This window comes from Eurosta solidaginis, chromosome 5 (assembly GCF_040869045.1).
Source record: "Eurosta solidaginis isolate ZX-2024a chromosome 5, ASM4086904v1, whole genome shotgun sequence".
NCBI lineage: Eukaryota > Metazoa > Arthropoda > Insecta > Diptera > Tephritidae > Eurosta > Eurosta solidaginis.
In genome coordinates, this window is record NC_090323.1 from 225115955 (window position 1) to 225135544 (window position 19590).

Genomic DNA, 19590 nt, shown 5'->3' on the forward strand with positions numbered 1-19590 from the left:
CATGCAATGAGCTTGAGACATTTATTTTCGAAAGCCTAAAATGAATTTATATTTAAAACAGTTTGCTCACATATCATTGAAGTAAATTAATGACTGAAAAATGTTCGAAACTAGAAATCATTATGTTTTCATATTTTTATTAAAACACAGCGATGCATAAATTTGTATGTCTTTCATGAAAATGAAATGGTGTATTAAGATTGGTTTCGATTCTCGAAAATTATAAGTTCTTAAATGAGAAGAGATAGACCCACCAATGAGTATATGGAAATAATCAGGATGACAAACTGAGTCGATTCAATCATACCGGTATGTTCGTCAGTTAGTAAATATTCTTGATGAAATTCAGTGAGCGGTTGTATTTGGTGTTCGATTAATCATTTGCCGGAACGAACACAATCGGACCACTTCAGAGGGTTTTCGTAATTTCTTCCTCATTTCAACAGCATAAAGCTTGAAATTCACCAGACAACATAAATGACATACATTTTTGTGTGGAATAGATCGATCATATATACATACATACATATGTACATATGATAATCATACAATACAACTGATTGTTCAGATGAATGATTTTTCGTCATTAACAGCTAGAAGCTTAAAATTTTAAAAGATTCTCGTCAAGATCGTTAGTATCTATGATATACAATATACCATGCAACTGATTGATTTTTCAAATTGGTACAAGTGCTTTGACACAGACGGGTTTTCTTTTTTATTTTCCTTTTATTTCGGTTGCGCATAAGTTTAAATTATTTATTTTTGGAATAATTTCTAAGACATTTTTTGGTTTAAAGCGTAGAAGCGACAATTCGTCTCATGAGCATCGAGCCATAGCATTTAATAGGATTTACGTGAGCTGAACAGTTTTAAAAATATTTTCAAACACGAATGGTCAGAAACAAATGCATATCTCGAAATCTTTATTAATTATACTGGAATTCTTATGTTCTGTGCGAAAGCAGAAATGGTATAATTGAAACAGATATCCCATTTGTCCAACCTGATGTCACGTTGTTTCAATTTTTTCTACAATATTTAATGAGTTAAAATTATAAAATTACTTAAAAGATATTTAAATACATTAAGCAATAAGGGACTCCGCTTTTAACAACAAAAAATTGAAAAATGTTATTAAATACTACATGTATTCGACAAGAGAATGAACAGAGTAGTCGACTACTTCAAGCTTTATCTTCACAACACACACACGCACAGAAATGTTTTTGGCATATACGTGAGAAAACTTGCTTAGTTTATATAAAAATTTTCTTAGTTGCCAATAAAAGCGTTTTTGTAAAAACGTCTACATTTTTTAATCAATTTGATATGAAAATGTTATTAGTTATTCTCTCACTTTTTTTCGTTTTAGTTTATCAAAAATAAAATTTGCAAAAAATATTATTTTTTGTTTTTTTTTTTTCGAACAAATTTGAAAAGTATTTTTTAGATGCAAGACTAAGACTTATTTTATCATATAAGCTTATGGCCTTCTTTTAAAAGTTTTTTAAAAAAAGGTGAGTTCCAGTTGATTAACTATGGCCATTGTTCGCTGAATTAAATTGAAATTTTACAGTACCTGCAAGTATTTCACTTAAATAAATTGAAGAGAAACTCATCGGAGATCATAATCTATATCGACTGCTGAGTGGAATCTCAACATATTTCAGCAGTTTCGAAAACTCTCCTTCTCAGAACACATTTGAAAGTTTGTTTGCACTACGCTCAGTTAAAATTTTTATTCAAAAACGCCCAATCTCAGAATTGTTTTAAAAAATACGGCCTATCTAAACATAAACATAAACTCAGATTTTGGGCATTCTTCAACCGAACTCTGGTACAGAGCGTTTTTAAAACAAATACTGAGTTTTGACGTTTGTCAAAAAATTTTGGTATACGGCGTTTTCGAACTGGCAGCCGTGATAGGGTGATATTTCACTCAGAAGTCGGTATATTAACCTACTATTTCTCATCAATTTAAACTTCAAATGATAAGATAATAAGCTTATAAAAATATGCGAGGTAGAAGTTAAACTTTTGACGAAAGTTTGTCTTAAATGCTAAGCCTGATACATAGTAAGTATAAATATAAATACGTACATTATAACATACCACCAATTATGCTTAAAATATTATTTATTATATTAAACATATTTTTAAGGCCGGCACAGTAGTAGCATCTACTATTTTAAATGGTATTAACATTATTTCTCTGACTATCTTAAAAAATTATTATTCTAATGACAAAAAGGGGTAAGTTACACAATTTCTAAGGATTATATTTCTTCAATTATATATTACTAGTAAATACTAGTGAACATTAGGTATTTTAAAAATGTTGTCTAAATTGTTTGAAAATGGTTTATAGAAAATTTAATTTTTACATATTATTATAAACAAGTAAAGGTGTCTAAGTTCGGGTGTAACCGAACATTATATACTCAGCGTGAGCTTTAATTTTACATTTCATTTCAGATAAATTACTTTTCTACATAACACGTGGCACCGCCCGTTTAGAAAAAAATGTCTCCTCATTTCCTCTTGCAATAAAACTTGATAAGTGAAATATCATTGATTCAAAACTATTTTTTGCTAAGTTATAGCTTATTATTCTAGTCTACGACCCTTTTAAACTTGTTTTATATCCAAGTTGCCGTGGTCTTTAACCGATCACGTTTATATTTACTAGAAATATTTTCTGCTACAAGGAAAATATGTGTACACAATTTTATTACGATCCGTTAATTTTTCTTCGAGTTATGGCTCCCGAAATATAGAAAATTGCATAGTCGTAAAAGGGGCGGTGCCATGCCCATTTTCAAGAATTTTAGTGTTTTCAAAATTAATGTTATAGCTCAATTTAGAAAGTAAAATTCTATTGATACAAAGCTCTTTTTCGCTAAGATATAGCTTATGATTTTCGTCTACGACCCTTTTAAAAATCTTTTATATAAAAGTGGGCGTGGTTTTTAACCGATCTCGTCCATTTTTTCTAGAAATATTTCCTGCTACAGGGAAAATTTGTGTACCCAATTTTATTACGATCCGTTAATTTTTCTTCGAGTTATGGCTCCCGAAACATAGAAAATTGCTTAGTCATAACAGGGGCGGTGCCACGCCCATTTTTTAAAATTTGAAGTTTTTCCTATTCACTGTTATACATCCACTTGGGAACTTTTTTTAAAATTTTTATCAAGGGTCTCAGTATTAGTCCACACGTCAAATTTCAACATTCTAGGTGTATTATTTACTAAATAATCAGGGTTTTTGTGTTTTCCAAATGTTATATATATAAAAAGTGGGCGTGGTTATCATCCGATTTCGCTCATTTTCAATGTCAATCTATTCTGGGTCCAGATAAGCGCGTGTACCAAATTTGGTGAAGATATCTCAATATTTACTCAAGTTATCGTGTTAACGGACAGACGGACGGACGGACGGACATCGCTCAATCAAATTTTTTTTTCGATACTGATGATTTTGATATATGGAAGTCTATATCTATCTCGATACCTTTATACCTGTACAACCAACCGTTATCCAATCAAAGTTAATATACTCTGTGTGCAAAGCACGCTGAGTATAAAAATAAGGAACTGTTAATAACAGTATCACAATGTTAATAGTCGAATAAGTTTTAGCGCAGAAACTTATACAACATTTTCAGGTTAAATGAAACTATTTTCAAATCAAATCAAATAACCTTTTTCAAATCAAATGAAACTTTTTTCACTTAAAATTAAACTTTTTTAAAATTAAATTAAACGCAACGTAAGTCCTTTTACTATGGCAGAAAATTAAAAAGTAAAGCAACTTATCATACCTGTCCTGATGAATGCTTGGAATTATGGACAATGTCGAGAGAAAGCAGCAATACGATCGAATAATTCGAGCGAAAATTTCTGGTCGATACCACTAGGCCAATGACTTGTATCCAAAGAAGTTAAATTATGTGCTTTATGCAGTAATTAATTGAAAATGAATGCAAATTGTATTACAACGAAAAAAGCAAAAAAACTTCGCTGGCTTCGTCATGTTCTGGAAATGGATGAAGACGCTCCGGCGCGGTAAGCGTTCCACTTGAAACCCATATTTGCCAACAGAAAGCTCATGCAATATGTGCATAAATTACGTAAGTATAGTCAAAGCAAATATCTGCGTAAACTTTTTCGACTATAACTCCAAATTCTAAATTATCAAAACACTAAGAAACGTTACTATTTGATTGTAATGTTTTGAATTCAATACTAATAAGAAAAGAAGAAGTTAGAACATATATCAAATATGGTGAAAGTGTTGCTAGTTTTATTGTGTTTCATACTCACTAAAGTATGACTAACTACAAGTTCACATGTAAGTTGATGTGTGTTCTAGGAACACTTCTTTTATAATAAATTAAGTAATGCGCCAATCCATAGATGAATACTTATTCAAGTCCACAAAGTTGCGAAATCAATATTATTTCGTTAGTACTTATGTTTGATTAATGTAGTTAATTGAAAAATGTTTGTATATATTTATGAAACATGAGATGTGACTCCCCTCTTCAATGTGTATTTTCTTTTAATTTTCAAAAATTTATATGTTTTGACTATTTTATTTTTTTTGCTAACAATTACCGACATGTTAATCTTAATCTTTGTTATTGTTTTTTTTTTAAAGATATTCGATAAACGATGACAAAACAACAATAAGGCGTTTTTATGAGACAATTTTTATCAGAAGTTCAACTTTATAAAACTCCCCTATCAGGAACTTATTTGCAAAAGCTTTGCATTTGTGATCTAATAAATTTATATATATTTATCTAGCGTTATTTACATATTTGTATGAAGTATGTATGTATTATGTTTTCGTAAATAATAACCTTGTTATGTAAAACGCGGTGCAACCGAACGAGTTAATCTCGTATAAAGAGAAAATTCGTATCATAAACATCGCCTTTTACTCACTGCACTACTAACAGTAAATGCTAGTGTTTGGTACTTCTTTGCGATCATATGCAGGTGCATGTGAATGACTCATAGCATCACCTCGTTTTATATAATTAGGCCCTAAACTGCCCAAAATATGCTATATGAAGGGTTTTTAAAGATATCTAATTTCTTACAAATTTAAAATTTTTTGGAAATGCATACATAAATAAGTACTGAATATACTCAATTTTATTCTAGAGTTTAACTAAAACTTGTATGTACTATTTATAAATTTAAAAATATTCTAAGTAAAGGATACATAGTTATAACTTGCTAGTCATCTACATTAACATGGGTCGATTTGTATGGACGGAAGTTAACCTATATCACGCCATCGATTTTTCAATAGGATTTGGGCTCAGGAAAAAAAAGTTCAACTACGCATACCCAAAAAAATAATTTTTGAGCCTGCAAAAAAAATCGATTTTTCGACCGAAATTCTTCTAAATCCCCATTAAAAAACTGCATTTACCAATTTTGCATTTGCCAATTGACACGAAAAAAATACATAAAAATGATTTGGAGCCTTGAAAATGAAAAAATGCATAAAAAATCGAAAAAATCGTTGAAATTTTGCAGGCTCAAAATAATTTTTTTGGGTATGCGTGGAACTTTTTTTTCCTGAGCCCAAATCCTATCGAAAAATCGATGACGCGATATAGGTTAATAAATCGACCCAGTCTAATCTACATACTTCAAACATTGGTTTGGATCTTTTATTACTTTTCTATTAAGATATGGTATTCAGTTACCTACATTTCGGAGAACGTAGCTCTATAAATAAGGCTTCTTTCATTACTGCTAAGGGAATGATTGAAGAAAATAAATATTTCAGTTTTATCAAATACAAATTTCAGTATATACTGGATATTTGATTGGAAAGAAAAGTTTAGCTTTGAAAAGTTTGGGCATCATAATACGAAATAATAACACTATACGACTTGGTTTTGCATTCTATGGCTTTTTTAGATCCAGCCATGGTCAGAGTTCTTCTTTATTTGTACTTTGTGATTAGACGTTACAAGGGCTCCTGATCAATTTGTACAAATTTTTAACAAAGCTAAAAAATTAAAAAATTTTTTATAAAAAGTTTAACATTTTATACTCAAACTCCGACTCTCCACAATTAGAAATTTCGTTATTTTTTGGTAATAGAACGAATTCAGTGCAGTGCCGGCAAGAAATTTAATTATGTGATTCGTAAATCAACCGCCCTTTGTTTATTAGGCCCACAAATTGGTTTGTCGTGTGTGTTGTTGATTTTAACATATATACATTAAAAGCCTTACATCTGTTCAAGTGCACTAAATACAAGTTATATAACAAAATGAAATCGGTGCAGATGAAAATGGAATAAATATTTTAGAGATAAGTCCCGTCAGCGGAGAACAGACACGAAACCACGCCTCATCCATAAAATATTATGCGTAGCGTATAATAGTAAAATAATCATATATATTATTTCTAATTGCTGTTTTTATGTAAGGGTCCCTTTTTCGCTCCTATTTGGAATCCAAATCTATAAATAAAGTTTTGGTTGTAAAGATGGAGATTCGGGCTATTAGCGAGCTTTGGGTAATTTTGGTCGTAGTGCTTTTGTTTAGCTATATTTTATTAAAATTATTTGTCAAAAATAACCGATTGTGAGCACACAAAGAAATCTATTTGTACTATGGCACTATTGTGAATATTTGCACTGCATTACCGACAGTTGCTACCATACGCCAGATGGCAGCGCAAGCTGTAAGCTGTTTTAATTGAATGATAGAACAGCTGATTTGTGTTGTTATTAGATAAGAGACTTTTATATTGGTTGCGTAAGATGCGCACGGGTCCGGCTCGTACCTTTTTAATGCGATATTCAGATATGGAAAGCTGACTAATCAGTACTGGCTGAGGATATGAGTTTTTATATAAATATATGTAAGAATCAAATATTATACTAAGTCATTTCTCTATATATGAAAGTGTATAGTAGGCGCTGGGCGAAGACTTTGCACAATCATGGCCAGCAAGAAGTTTTTAAGGACCAATACTCACATTGGGCATCAAAGGTAAAACTCTTTGGGAAACTTTACGCATGGGCCAAGGATACACCTTTAACAAGATTAATGTTTAAACACAAGCTTAAAAGAAATTAGACGGACTATGTAAGGAGGCTCATTTCGATACCACAAAAAGACATAATTACCTTTCCTCTTCGAACTATTTTGCTGTGCTGATAATTCTGAGATAAAGTTTGGTATAGAAAAAATGATCTATGTGATTCCGAAAAGTACTCATGGTTGTTTATCTGTTGCAAAATGGTCGTTATACAGTGCGATCACAAAATTATTTGTGAATAAATTTGACGGTCAGTAAGCTCGAATTCAATACCTAAAAGGATTAAATCCAACTTGTGGTTCATCATTCTTAAGTCAAGTAAGATATCAAAGTGATATTCGAAAAGTGCGGGGTCGTTCCTCAAGAAAAAACACCGCATACAAAAAATTGAAATTTAAAGCATCAGAAACGAGAAGCAGTTACACAGTTTTTTTTACTTGCATATACATACTTCTGCGATTGTACTAGTGTATGGTGAAACATTGGAGACACGAACCTTTTTAGTCATAGCCACGAATATCAAAATCGAAAGTTGACAATAGTGGAGGCAGACCCCTTTTAGTTCTTATTTTATGCGCAACACTTTCATAAGTGCAGACAAAGTTATGCACTAAGCTGTCTATATAAAATTTAAGTGCATATCTATATGCGCGTAAAAAAACGGCTTTTATATGCTTAAAATGCAATCGGTCCCACCCGTCATAAGTTAAATTTTCTCTGTTAAACATAAAAGTCTCGCTAAGATTGAATTTGGATATTAGTTTTTCAATAAAACAGAGGGTACAACCAATTTTGAAATTGTTTTTATAGTTTGTCTGAAATTAGAAAGTGAAGGAGCGGCTGACTTCGCAGTCCCACCCGGCACGTTTAGAAAATAGTAGTTTTTTTGGTGTAAATTACACATCTAAGTTTTATATTTCAGTAGCTTTTCGTGAAATGAGTATTCGCCTTTAAGTGATAAAACTTCAAAACATCTATAATTACTAGTTGTAGAGAAATTAGTGAAACTTTGAGTTAAAGTCGAGTCAAAATGTCCCAACCGTCACTATGGAATACCCCATTAGTTACAGTTCCAATTATATATTAAAATATAAAAAAAAAAAATCGACACATTATAAGCTCTATTCTGCATCTAACATCAATCGGTTTGAATTCAGATTATATCTTATGAACGAGAACAGAACTTTTCTCTATATTTTTGCACCAAACTTTTCAAAGCGTTATCAAGCTACAATTACTACGTACATTCATATACTCAACTATGTTTTCCATACTAAATTTTCATATATACATATTTATTTATTATGTTCAATGGGAAAAGTTTATACTAAAAGGACGATGAATGTTGTAAGAAAAAAATATAATACATGTTCTAAAAATACTTGTACTAAAAATGTCTATTGAATGTTTTACTAATGATGTAGCTACATTGGTTTCAAAGTAAGTATGTTTTGGTATCTACGAGTTCATAATACTAAATTTATATAGGACATTGGGAAAGCTACAAACATAAACTAAGTAATAAGGAAAATGAAAAAAAAAAACTAATTGAAAAAAAAAGTTGGAAAACTATTGAAAGTATAATGAAAGTAAATAGGAAATAAGTTAAAATTACCTTGCGTTTACACGTAAAATCTTTTATTGTGTAATTCGACGAAAAGTTTAACATTAACTCGTATATAAAATTGTTAAAATTAAAAGATTGAAAATGTTTGCTAATTTCCTGTTAACACATTCGTGTCTGTTGTTAGACAGCTGGCAAATAGTGCCACGTACTGGACTGATAAATGAATCCTTGTTAATTTGATTTTTTATTCTTTTTGCTTTTCTCATGAAACAAGGAAATAATGCCGATGACGGGCTTTCATCGACTTTTTTTTCTTATTGAAAAGCTGTTTGTGGAAGGTAACTATAATTATGATGGCTAATAAGAGGCAACTACCATGGCGATTGGCAAAGTTAATGTCACACTTTGCTGTGTCGCAAAATGTAAAAATTATATAATAGCTGCATACATGCACAAATAAGAATGTGTATGTGAATGCCCTGCGTGTGGGATTGTAAGCAAAAGCACCATGCAGCGTCCCGTAATATCAAATAATGCCATCTCGGGCTTTCATTATCCATCATTCTTTGGGGTGGTGTAAAAAAAAAATTATGAAATGTAAAAGAAAAAAAATATAATGATAAGGAGCTTGGCCATCAAGACGAAAAGCAACATTTAATGGTGTAGTTCCTTGAACTCTAGCGGCATATGTATGTACTATGTATATACGAACACATATATGTATGTATATAACTGTACATAAACTTTTCTTTAAGAAAAGCGACAAAAGGATACGAATTATGTTCATATAAAGTATATTCATTTATATATTTATGAGCACTTATACATACATACGTACGCATTATATCAGGATGCATTATTTCTGGAGGCAATGAAGTGGGCTTAATATACTGCCGCCTTCTTTTATGGAAAAATTTCATATGGGATGTTTTAACTACAATGTAGCAAATTTATAAATGTGTTGGCTGTTGGCTATTCATTGTTGCCAACTCCAATGCCGATAATTAGAACAATGAACGGCATAGTAAGATTTTATGATTGTTTTAAAAGATGTATCTATGTATGTGTACTAAGCCGGCTCTTGCTTTAAACATTTTTTTTGCGTTCAAACCTCCGGGCAGTAAATGTTTCCTTTTCAGCTAAATACTTCAAATATTAAATTTGGGGAACATCGGATAACATTTGGTGGCCGCACATAAGCGACAAAGTATGAAAATTAGAGTGGTCTAAATAAAATTTCTGTTTTTAATTTAAAATTTTAAAACTATATCATCGATTTTACCAGAGCATATGGGAATAGATGGGAATGAAGTGGATGAACTAGCTAGAAGAAGAAGCTTGCCTTTCTTCGTAGAATTCCCAATTAGATTAGGCGAAATTAAGAGAGGGCGAAAGGTACACATGCTCGACCAAGTGGAAAAGGCGTGGACACAAGCGCGGGGCTGCAAAGTGTCGAAAATCATGTGTTAGTCATAAAACCTTAGACAAGCAAAGAATGTAAGATCATTTTTTACTCTTAAAATCTTAACCTAGGAAAGTTACTCGTACCATTAAAAATAGAGGACTGTCGACTGATGACGGGGTATTCTGACTGGCTTCTGGCATCATATGCCTGCTTGGTAAGTAATAGCAGATGTAGGAATGCGGATTGGAGGAGGAAACGATCGAGCAGCTTTTGTGCTCGTGATCTGCACTTGACAGGATAAGGTTTCAGCTATTAGGATACGGCTGCCATAGATAGAAGCAGCAAGTGGCATAGGCCCTAAAAGCTTCTAGTATTTGCCAAGAGAACGGAGTTATTTTATAACATAGATCCTGGATTTTGATAGGGTTTTGCAGTTTGATCGTTAAAAAAACTTCTGGTAACACTATGGACTCAGTCTATGTATATCAAGCTTTTAAATTACTACTGTGCTATTAAATTACTACTCCAGTGTTGGCAATTGCGAGAGCCCACTGATTTTCACCAAATGTGTACAGCGGAACGCAGCTTCTTGCTCTCTGGCAAAGAAAAACTACAACTTATAAGGGGCTTATTTATTTTGATCAAAAGGCTTACATCATGTTGCCTGAAATTTGTTAGAAATTCTTTTGGATGCAACATTCGTTAAAATATAACCTTTTTTCTGTGCTGATGTTTTCAAGTATACGTTTTATTTGCATAAGGCCGCTTAGTCTTACATAAGGCTTTTATTCTAGACTATCTCACTCTAAAATAAAACCTTTGTTTATGCCCGACGGTTCAAGCAATTTTTGTATTTCATTATAATATATATAATATATTCTCTCTATGATAGACGGCCCGAGTTTATCAAGTGAATTATTATAAAACATTAATAAAGTATGTATAACGAACTTATTGTATATAAGGGTTCTAAGAATGTGTCACGTGGATTATAATTAACTTTTTATAAGTTTTTTTTATGCGATCTTGAAAAATTTTCCTCAAACGGGGGATTATAAAAACTTATTTATGGTCTCAAAAAATTTAGCATCTCTGGTATGTAAGCGCTGAAATCTTACTGGAGAAAAACAGGAGCTTAGTTTTAAGAGAATAAAGCATTTGGAACATCTTGGTGAATGGAGTTGTTGCAATAGTACTTACTAGCCTAGGTAATAATTTGTGAGCCTTGAGATTTCTGAGTTAATGCATTTATTCTTTTGGACAGTTGGATTCTTAGAGCCTCCTCTTGGTGCATTTTTCTAAGCCGAGAACATTTTCCAAGTTTCAACTTTTAACTACTAGCGATAGATAATACTTTAAGCTCAACTTAATCTATGTTTACGTTAAAATTATCCAATGCACAGCTGAGGGGCCAGTTTGTTTAACATCAGTGTGTAATTACTGGACAAAGCTAACTATAGCTTGAATCTAACAATTTTAAACACGGAGGGAGTACAAATGTATAAGCTGGGTTTATTTGTGCTATGAGCTGAATCGGTCGTTGCCATTTCCGCAATTTTCTATGCACTAGCAAGGTTGATCCCTGATAATTAAAAATTGCACATCAAAGGAATGAAATTCGATAGAAAACTAAAAGTTAAGACTTGTAGATTGAAAGCTGCCTTTGCAAGATGTGAGTTATGTTAAAGCAAATACTTAAAATTTCTTAAGCTGCTTACTTAAATCAAATTTCTCTGAAAAACAGAAAAAAAAGAATCTTTAAAAAGTATCACAACTGAAATTAAGACTTATTGTTGTTTTGCTTTCCGCCTTATTATCAAAAAAAAAAAAAAAAAAAAAATAAAAAAAAAAATTATTTCGCAAATGTACGAAATAATCTTTGAAATAATTGACAAGAAACAAATTAAATGTAACAAAATAAAAAAAAACTTTTAACCAACTAGAGAAGTGGGGGTGGGGGTGAGTATTACTTGCATGCAAACAAACGTACAATGGCCGGCCTATGAAGCACCCAGATACCCACTTTGGCCATCTGAGCTTGAACGCCCTTTGCTTGTAGACCTTTTACGGCACCCTCGGCGTATGCTGGCAACTCAAAATCGACAAAGCCATAGCCTGAAAAGAAAGAATATTTTGTTTTTGTTTTTGGCACGTGATATGAGCGTGTTTTTAATTTTTTTTAGATAAGAATATATTGATATTTTACGAATTAATTGAAAATTAGATTTTCAAGAAAAATTTGGTATTATTTAACATGATATAACATTGATGAGAGGATAAAAAGAGTCGAATACAACAAATTGTAAAGAGTTGAAATTATAGCAAAATTTGCAGTTAATAATTAAGAAAAAAGAACAAAAACAAAATGTTCATGGTGGTAGAAAGAAAAAGAAAAACACAAGAGATTAGCATTTTATATAAAAAATTTTACGAGTTTACAATAAATTTGAGTGATCTGGTTGAAAATCCAATGAACAAGCCTTAAGCAAAAATACATAACCGAAATAGATTTTTATTTTTATTATATTTATATATAATTAGACCACTTGAATGATAATTAAAAATCATAATGTGTAGTAATTATATTTCTTAAAAATCTGTTGATCTAACAAAAAATATATATATTCATAAATTTTTTTTATTACTTTGGAATTATCTTTATATATTGTATTTGCCAGGAACCCAAACTGTTAATCATTTTATAACAAAAGTGCTCCAAAAAAATTATTTCCGGACTTTATAAGTTTTTTAGTACGAAAGAAATTATGAAGTCCAGACTTTTGTTTTATAAGTCCAAAAATAAAAGTTATATCCGGATTTCTAGAATAAAAGTCCGGATCATACACGGTTAGAAATTTGAGCGTAATTTTTAAACCATTCATCGGTTCAAGCCATTTTTCAAACTTCTTTTACCTAAATTCAAAACTTCTCAATTTACTTCTTTATTTTCTAATTTTTGTTGGATTGCAATTTAAAACATAATTGAATAATGCGCCTAAAATTACTATATTGTTTTAAAACCAAATTAAAAAAAGTTTAAAACATCTAAAAATAGAAACTTGTAGTCACTTCTGGGCTTGAAACAAAACCAAAAAGTTTGAAAAATTTAGCAATAGAAACTTGGATACACCTCTAGTAAAAACAAATCCCAGAGTCTAAGCTCGGTGCTGACATTTTAAAAATTAAAAATTTCATTTGTGAAAAATTACAGCAGTCATAGATTCTTTTTCGAAACCTTTCATTATACATATAAGGTCCTTTGACATGATTGCTTACAAAATTGTGATAGCTCAGTAGATAGAGCAAGCTACAAGAATCCATGGAACGTCGGTTCGAAACCAGGCCACTACCCACTAAATTTTTCTTTTTTTTTTATAACTGCTACTGTAGGTTGCCTCCTGTAGGTAAAAACCCAGTTCTGTGCAGGAAATTTCAGAAGGGCTGGTATAATCGACGTTTAAAACCGAATTCGATTTGATCATAATATATACAATGTATATGTCATTGTATATATAATGTATATTATACATATATAATACAAAAATGTTTCATATTTAGGCTCAAGTTTTTAACCGTATAAATAAGGAACGTTGCATCCAAATAGACAGAATTTTCTACCATTCTTCACTTCAAAGTTTTGTACTAGAAATTTGTCATGAAAAACCATGACCAACTCTCATAGTCATAGCTTCTCCACCCCTATACACTTATAGCACTTTTGTTTTTGTTTTGCCCTGAAGAATATGCACAGATACAAATTCATAATATAAAAAAAAAAATTTTTCATAGCACTCCCATATGCAATCACATATAAATTCGATTCACATGAAAGTGCCTGAATTTCATATGAAAGTGCAAGGAAAAAGCAATTCCATATGAAGCCAAGACACTCCAGCATGATACTCAAATTTACACTAACAAATTGACAACAAAAAAATTTTCAAGAATAATGTAGCACTGAGAAAAGTTTTGATTCAAATTTTTTTCGCATTAAAGTTTGATCTAATTGAGATATTGCCTTAAAAGTTGATAAACAGCTTTTGTTGAAACAAAAAGGAATCTGTATGAAAATGGATTTAAACCAGTTATTAAATAATTGGATTTTTATAAAACTTTGTTCTTAATCTATATTTAATAATGTTGGTTAACCTAAATTTCAAAGATTACATTTAGAGGTTAACCAGAACAAAAACAGACTTTATAACCGTATTATATTTTATTTTTGAAATGATTCTCAGGTTTTTTTTAAACTGGTAGCACGTAAAAACGTCTACGTAAAAACTTCAATATTGACGATGAAAATGTGGCTCCATCAATTTTTTTGTTCAGAACTTAGTGCTGAATATGATTCATGTATTCATTTGATCAAAAAATCTTCATACTTTGCGAGACATAATGACAAAATTTCAAGCTCCAAGTAGGACCTCGGAAAAGATAAAAAGGAGAACGACTGCAAGACAAGCTTTATCTGAATCTCTATGTCGAGATCTTTTCGAGAGTGTTTTGAAAAATACGTGGGGATTATTTGCACGACTGTTTCGGGATCATTTCGTGATTATATTCGTGACTATTTCGGAAATATTTTAGAATCTTTTTGGCTGGGTTCGGAAAAACACATTTATGAATTCGACAATTTATCAACAGGCCTAATTATCGCCGAATTAAAGACATATTTTCGGTTATGTATCGATTTGTTATCGTCTTGTTATGAATAGCAACCGATATAGTCGAGCTATCGACTTGTTATCGATGTGTTATTGGTTTGCTATAGACGATGTTTGCTTTTATTTTTAGATTATCGCTAGCGAAATAAACGTAGAGTAATCGGTTTGCTATAACCTTGTTAATGTTTTCTTGTCGATAAAAAATCGAAAGTACGCCGATGGCTTGTCGGTAACAAAACGGTAACACTCCGGTAACAAATCAATAACATATCTACAAAAAATTTATAAACCGTCGTTAGTGTTTGTTATCGATGCACATTTCTAAGGGACGTACAAATTAACCTTTTTTTCGAACAATTTCAAACAATATAAATATTTCGAACATTTTTTGTTAACTAATGAAGCGATTTTTTTTTAATTTAACAAAACGTTTTCTTTTTTCGTTTGCCAGTTAAGGCTAAACAAAATTATAATGAATTTTTTTTCCATTTATTGATAAAATTAACGTTAACATGGCCAACTGATTTACAATTTTACAATCTCTGCCTAATTAAATTTTTTTTTCAAGTTCACCCAATTTAGTTCAATTTTATTCAGATTAGCTCGACTTTGTTCTATAATCTATTTCGATTTGTAAATTAGTTTCGGCTTAACAAAATCAGATTTCTACAACGAAAGCACACATAAATAATAAAGATGATTAATGATGAAGAAAAAAAAAATACCTTTACATTTGTTTGTTGTTTTATCTAAAATGGCCTTGGTTGATATAATCGTTCCATATCTGAAAATAGAACGTTATAAGAAAAAATAAGTAAGCTAGAATTAGAAATAAAGGAAATTGGTCTATTTTATGCATATAAATGATAATTACTATTCTGCTTCCATTAGCCGCATGTTTACGATAACTACTAATCCAATAAATAATAATCCGGCATGAAACAACTTTGACATGGCCCGAAATATGATATGTAGTAACATGTTCTAGCATTAACAGAACGACCAATCTATTCGATTATATCCGTGTAAAAGAAGACAAAATCAAATCGCACCAGTGTCTACTTGCGCATCTAATTCTACCAGAAAATTCAGCGGGTAATAAAAGACATCACGGCCGTGAAAAATCTCTGCAGGAATTATATTCGCCACCTTTTACCCGACTTACAGAGTGCAGAGGAAACACTTCATTCCACTGCTCGAGCGAGGAGATGAACCCGAATACGCCATTATCTGCGGTGGAATATTCGTTCCGTCATTCGAATATGACGAAATTAAAGGAGCAAAGACCAGGGTTAAAATTAATAAAACGCGGAGAACTAAAAAACAAGTAAGGAAGGCCAAGTTCGGGTGTAACCGAACATTACATACTCAGCTGAGAGCTTTGGAGACAAAATAAGGGAAAATCACTTTGTAGGAAAATTAACCTACGGTAACCCTGGAATCTGTTTGTATGACATGGGTATCAAATGGAAGGTATTAAAGATTATTTTAAAAGGGAGTGGGCCATAGTTCTATAGATGGACGCCATTTCGGGATATCGCCATAAAGGTGAACTGGCTGATTTCGGTTCAGTTTTATATACGGGGAAAGAACCGTCCGCCACAGCAACGCCCCTACTGTGGTAAGGCCATTAATACTTCCCGAGGTGGCCCGGTATCGGGAAGGCTCCGTTCGAATACAGCCGAATTTATCCCCTGGCTGCAAATCGTCCAATAGGCACGGTCCGCATAACACCCTGGATTAGGGGGTTGGCAGTTCTTGGTCACCGACATCCCGACGCCCTCCTATGAGGCGAAACGGCGTAGATGCCAGTCCTAAACAGCTCCGCCTCATTGTCGGGCGCTATGGAGTTCGGCTAAGCCCTCACACCAACGAAAAGGTGCCTACCCTAGTGAGGGTGCGTTTTCGAGATATCAACCAAAATGTGGACCAGGGTGACCCAGAACATCATCTGTCGGGTACCACTAATTTATTTATATATGCAATACCACGAACAGTATTCCTGCCAAGATTCCAAGGGCTTTTGACTTCGCCCTGTAGAACTTTTTCATTTTGATGTATATTGGAACGATTATCCGTCATCCCTTGTCAAATTTGGTTTTGAGATAAACCGGTTTCGGCGTTGTGCCATCATCAGTGTCGATTTTCGTTCTGATCTGTTGTTGTCATTTGTCCTGTATTTATAGTTCGTAGGTATATGAGCAGGTATTGTCAAATTGATGCTTGTGTATATTTAGTTATGTGTATGTGCTGTGTGTTCGTTCAGAACCGAGGGTGGTTTACTAATCGATTTGTGTGGCTGACTGGGGTAGGTAGAAATCTGTGATTTTAGTCGTTTGACCTTCTTTGTCGGTTTTTTGTTTTGGTGTGTTAATTGTTTTGTGTTTATTTGTTGTTGTGCGTTTGTCTGTTGTACCTGTGTGATTAAGTTGTTTCCTGTAAACAAGTTTTAAAGGCTCGAATATTGTGTCAGAAATGGTGTTTATCTGTTCGTTTATTATTCTACCGTCGAATGTTTTCTGTTTGTAGATTTCCATGTTTTCGAGTACGTTGAGACGTCGGCCCTTTTCTTGTATGTGAAGAACCCTAACTGTTTTATTGATGTTTGCTGGGGAACATTCATTCTCGACCATGTGATTCGCGAAGTTAGACTCGGGTATAATGTTTGGATTCCGTATTTTTTTGTTGTAATCTCTAATATGTTCTCTGAACCTCGTTCTTATTTGCCGTCCTGTTTGTCCTATGTAACTATGCTGGCATCCGCAGGTAAGCTTGTATACGCCGTGGCTGCTAAACGGATCCTCTGAGTTAATGTTAGTTCTTAGTTTTCGCCCTAGATTGTTCGATGTTTTGAATGCTGTGTTAATGTTGTATTTTTTAAAGAAATTTGCCAATTTATATGTTGCTTTTCCAGTATATGTCATAGTCGTCCAGCTATTATTTTCTTTTTCATTATTTCTTTTTGGTTCTCCATTTGTCCTTCTGAGCTTATCTACTAGTGCTTTTTTATATCCGTTGTTTGCAGCGATATTATATATGACCTCAAGTTCTCTCTTATATGCCTCTTGTGTAAGAGGTGTTCTTTCAAGTCTATGTACCAAGTGCCTTAATGTTGCATTTTTATGATGTTGAGGGTGATTTGAGGTATTGTGTATTATTGTGTCGGTGGCCGGTGACTTTCTATATATGTCATAGTTAAATCTTTTGGCTTCTTTATCAATATTTATCGTGAGGTCTAGATAGTTGATTCCTCCGTCTTTTTCGGTTTCCATTGTAAATTTTATATTGCCGTGCTGTTTGTTGAGGTACTCCAGTACGAGCTCTTCGTTATTAGTAGTTAAAACATGGAAATCTACAAACAGAAAACATTCGACGGTAGAATAATAAACGAACAGATAAACACCATTTCTGACACAATATTCGAGCCTTTAAAACTTGTTTACAGGAAACAACTTAATCACACAGGTACAACAGACAAACGCACAACAACAAATAAACACAAAACAATTAACACACCAAAACAAAAAAACCGACAAAGAAGGTCAAACGACTAAAATCACAGATTTCTACCTACCCCAGTCAGCCACACAAATCGATTAGTAAACCACCCTCGGTTCTGAACGAACACACAGCACATACACATAACTAAATATACACAAGCATCAATTTGACAATACCTGCTCATATACCTACGAACTATAAATACAGGACAAATGACAACAACAGATCAGAACGAAAATCGACACTGATGATGGCACAACGCCGAAACCGGTTTGTCTCAAAACCAAATTTGACAAGGGATGACGGAAAATCGTTCCAATATACATCATTTATCCACCCTGTCGGAAAATCAACCAAACAAGATAAGTCAGTTATTGCTTGTCAGGCTTTTAACTTGAACGCGAACGGACTACTAACAATTTACAAGCGACGCCTACTGAAAATATATAAAGCAAAGGCGAGCATTTGGTTCAACAAACAATGCCTGGAATTGAATGTTACTCCGAAATTCGCAAAAATAGCAATAAAGGCAAATACCAAATCTAGCAGGAAAACAGTTAGAAAAGCGGAAAAGGATTTTTTAAAATATGAGTTGGAAAGCTTATACTCGAAGAAGGATGAGATAAATGCCGAGTTATTATCTATCCATTTAAGATTGGCAGAACAACTACCTACGACTGTATTAATGGAATGCTTCGACCGCATTAAGACAGAGGTCGATCAGGAACTACAACAAAAATACAGGTCGCTGAACCGAAAATTGGACAAGCTGGCAGGACGACGAGAGGGTAACCAAAACCAAAACACTCACCAGTTTCATGACAAGTTCGTTAACCTCACAACAGTGGCCATTACCAAGGAAGAGGCACAACTTCGCGGAAAGGGCCTGAAGCACAATATCATGGACCAGAATACAGTAAGAAAAACGGAGCAAGCGATTGTAGATGCGGAGATCGCAATATCATTGATACCACAGGAAGAACAGGAGCACGCAAGACACATGTGCAGAGAAATCATAAGAAAGGAGGTGAAAGCACAGGAAGGACGAAAACCGAATACAGAGGAGAAAACAATAAAGAATCGACGGCATAAACTAAGGAAAAACAATATTGTCACAACGAAAGCGGACAAAGGAAACACCACTGTGCTAATCGAAAAAGAGAAATATATATCCAAAACTGAGGATCTCATAGAGGAAATGAAATGTCGTAGAATGAGAGAGGATCCCACAGATGAATACCAAAAACAAATCAAAGTTGCTATAAAAAATGCAACAAATATAGTAGATTCTAACATGGCACATAGATTGGTCCAAATGAACCCTTTGGCTCCTCCACTGGTTGCGCTACCAAAAATCCACAAGCCGGACAC

At 32.9% G+C, this 19590-nt stretch overlaps 1 protein-coding gene across 7 annotated transcripts in view; it reads right to left on the bottom strand.

Moving 5' to 3' along the window:
• Window positions 1–19590, bottom strand: part of shep (alan shepard) — a 643094-nt gene that overhangs the window by 39948 nt on the left and 583556 nt on the right. For 3 of the 7 annotated variants that reach the window (XM_067788650.1, XM_067788647.1, XM_067788645.1), the window contains exons 4-5: window positions 15444–15502; window positions 12045–12169 (exon numbers count right to left, since the gene is read on the bottom strand). In XM_067788650.1, coding sequence (XP_067644751.1) covers window positions 12045–12169; window positions 15444–15502 — 184 coding nt within the window. The remainder of the gene's footprint in view (window positions 1–12044; window positions 12170–15443; window positions 15503–19590) is intronic. The other 4 variants (XM_067788651.1, XM_067788648.1, XM_067788649.1 and 1 more) reach the window with 3 other exon arrangements.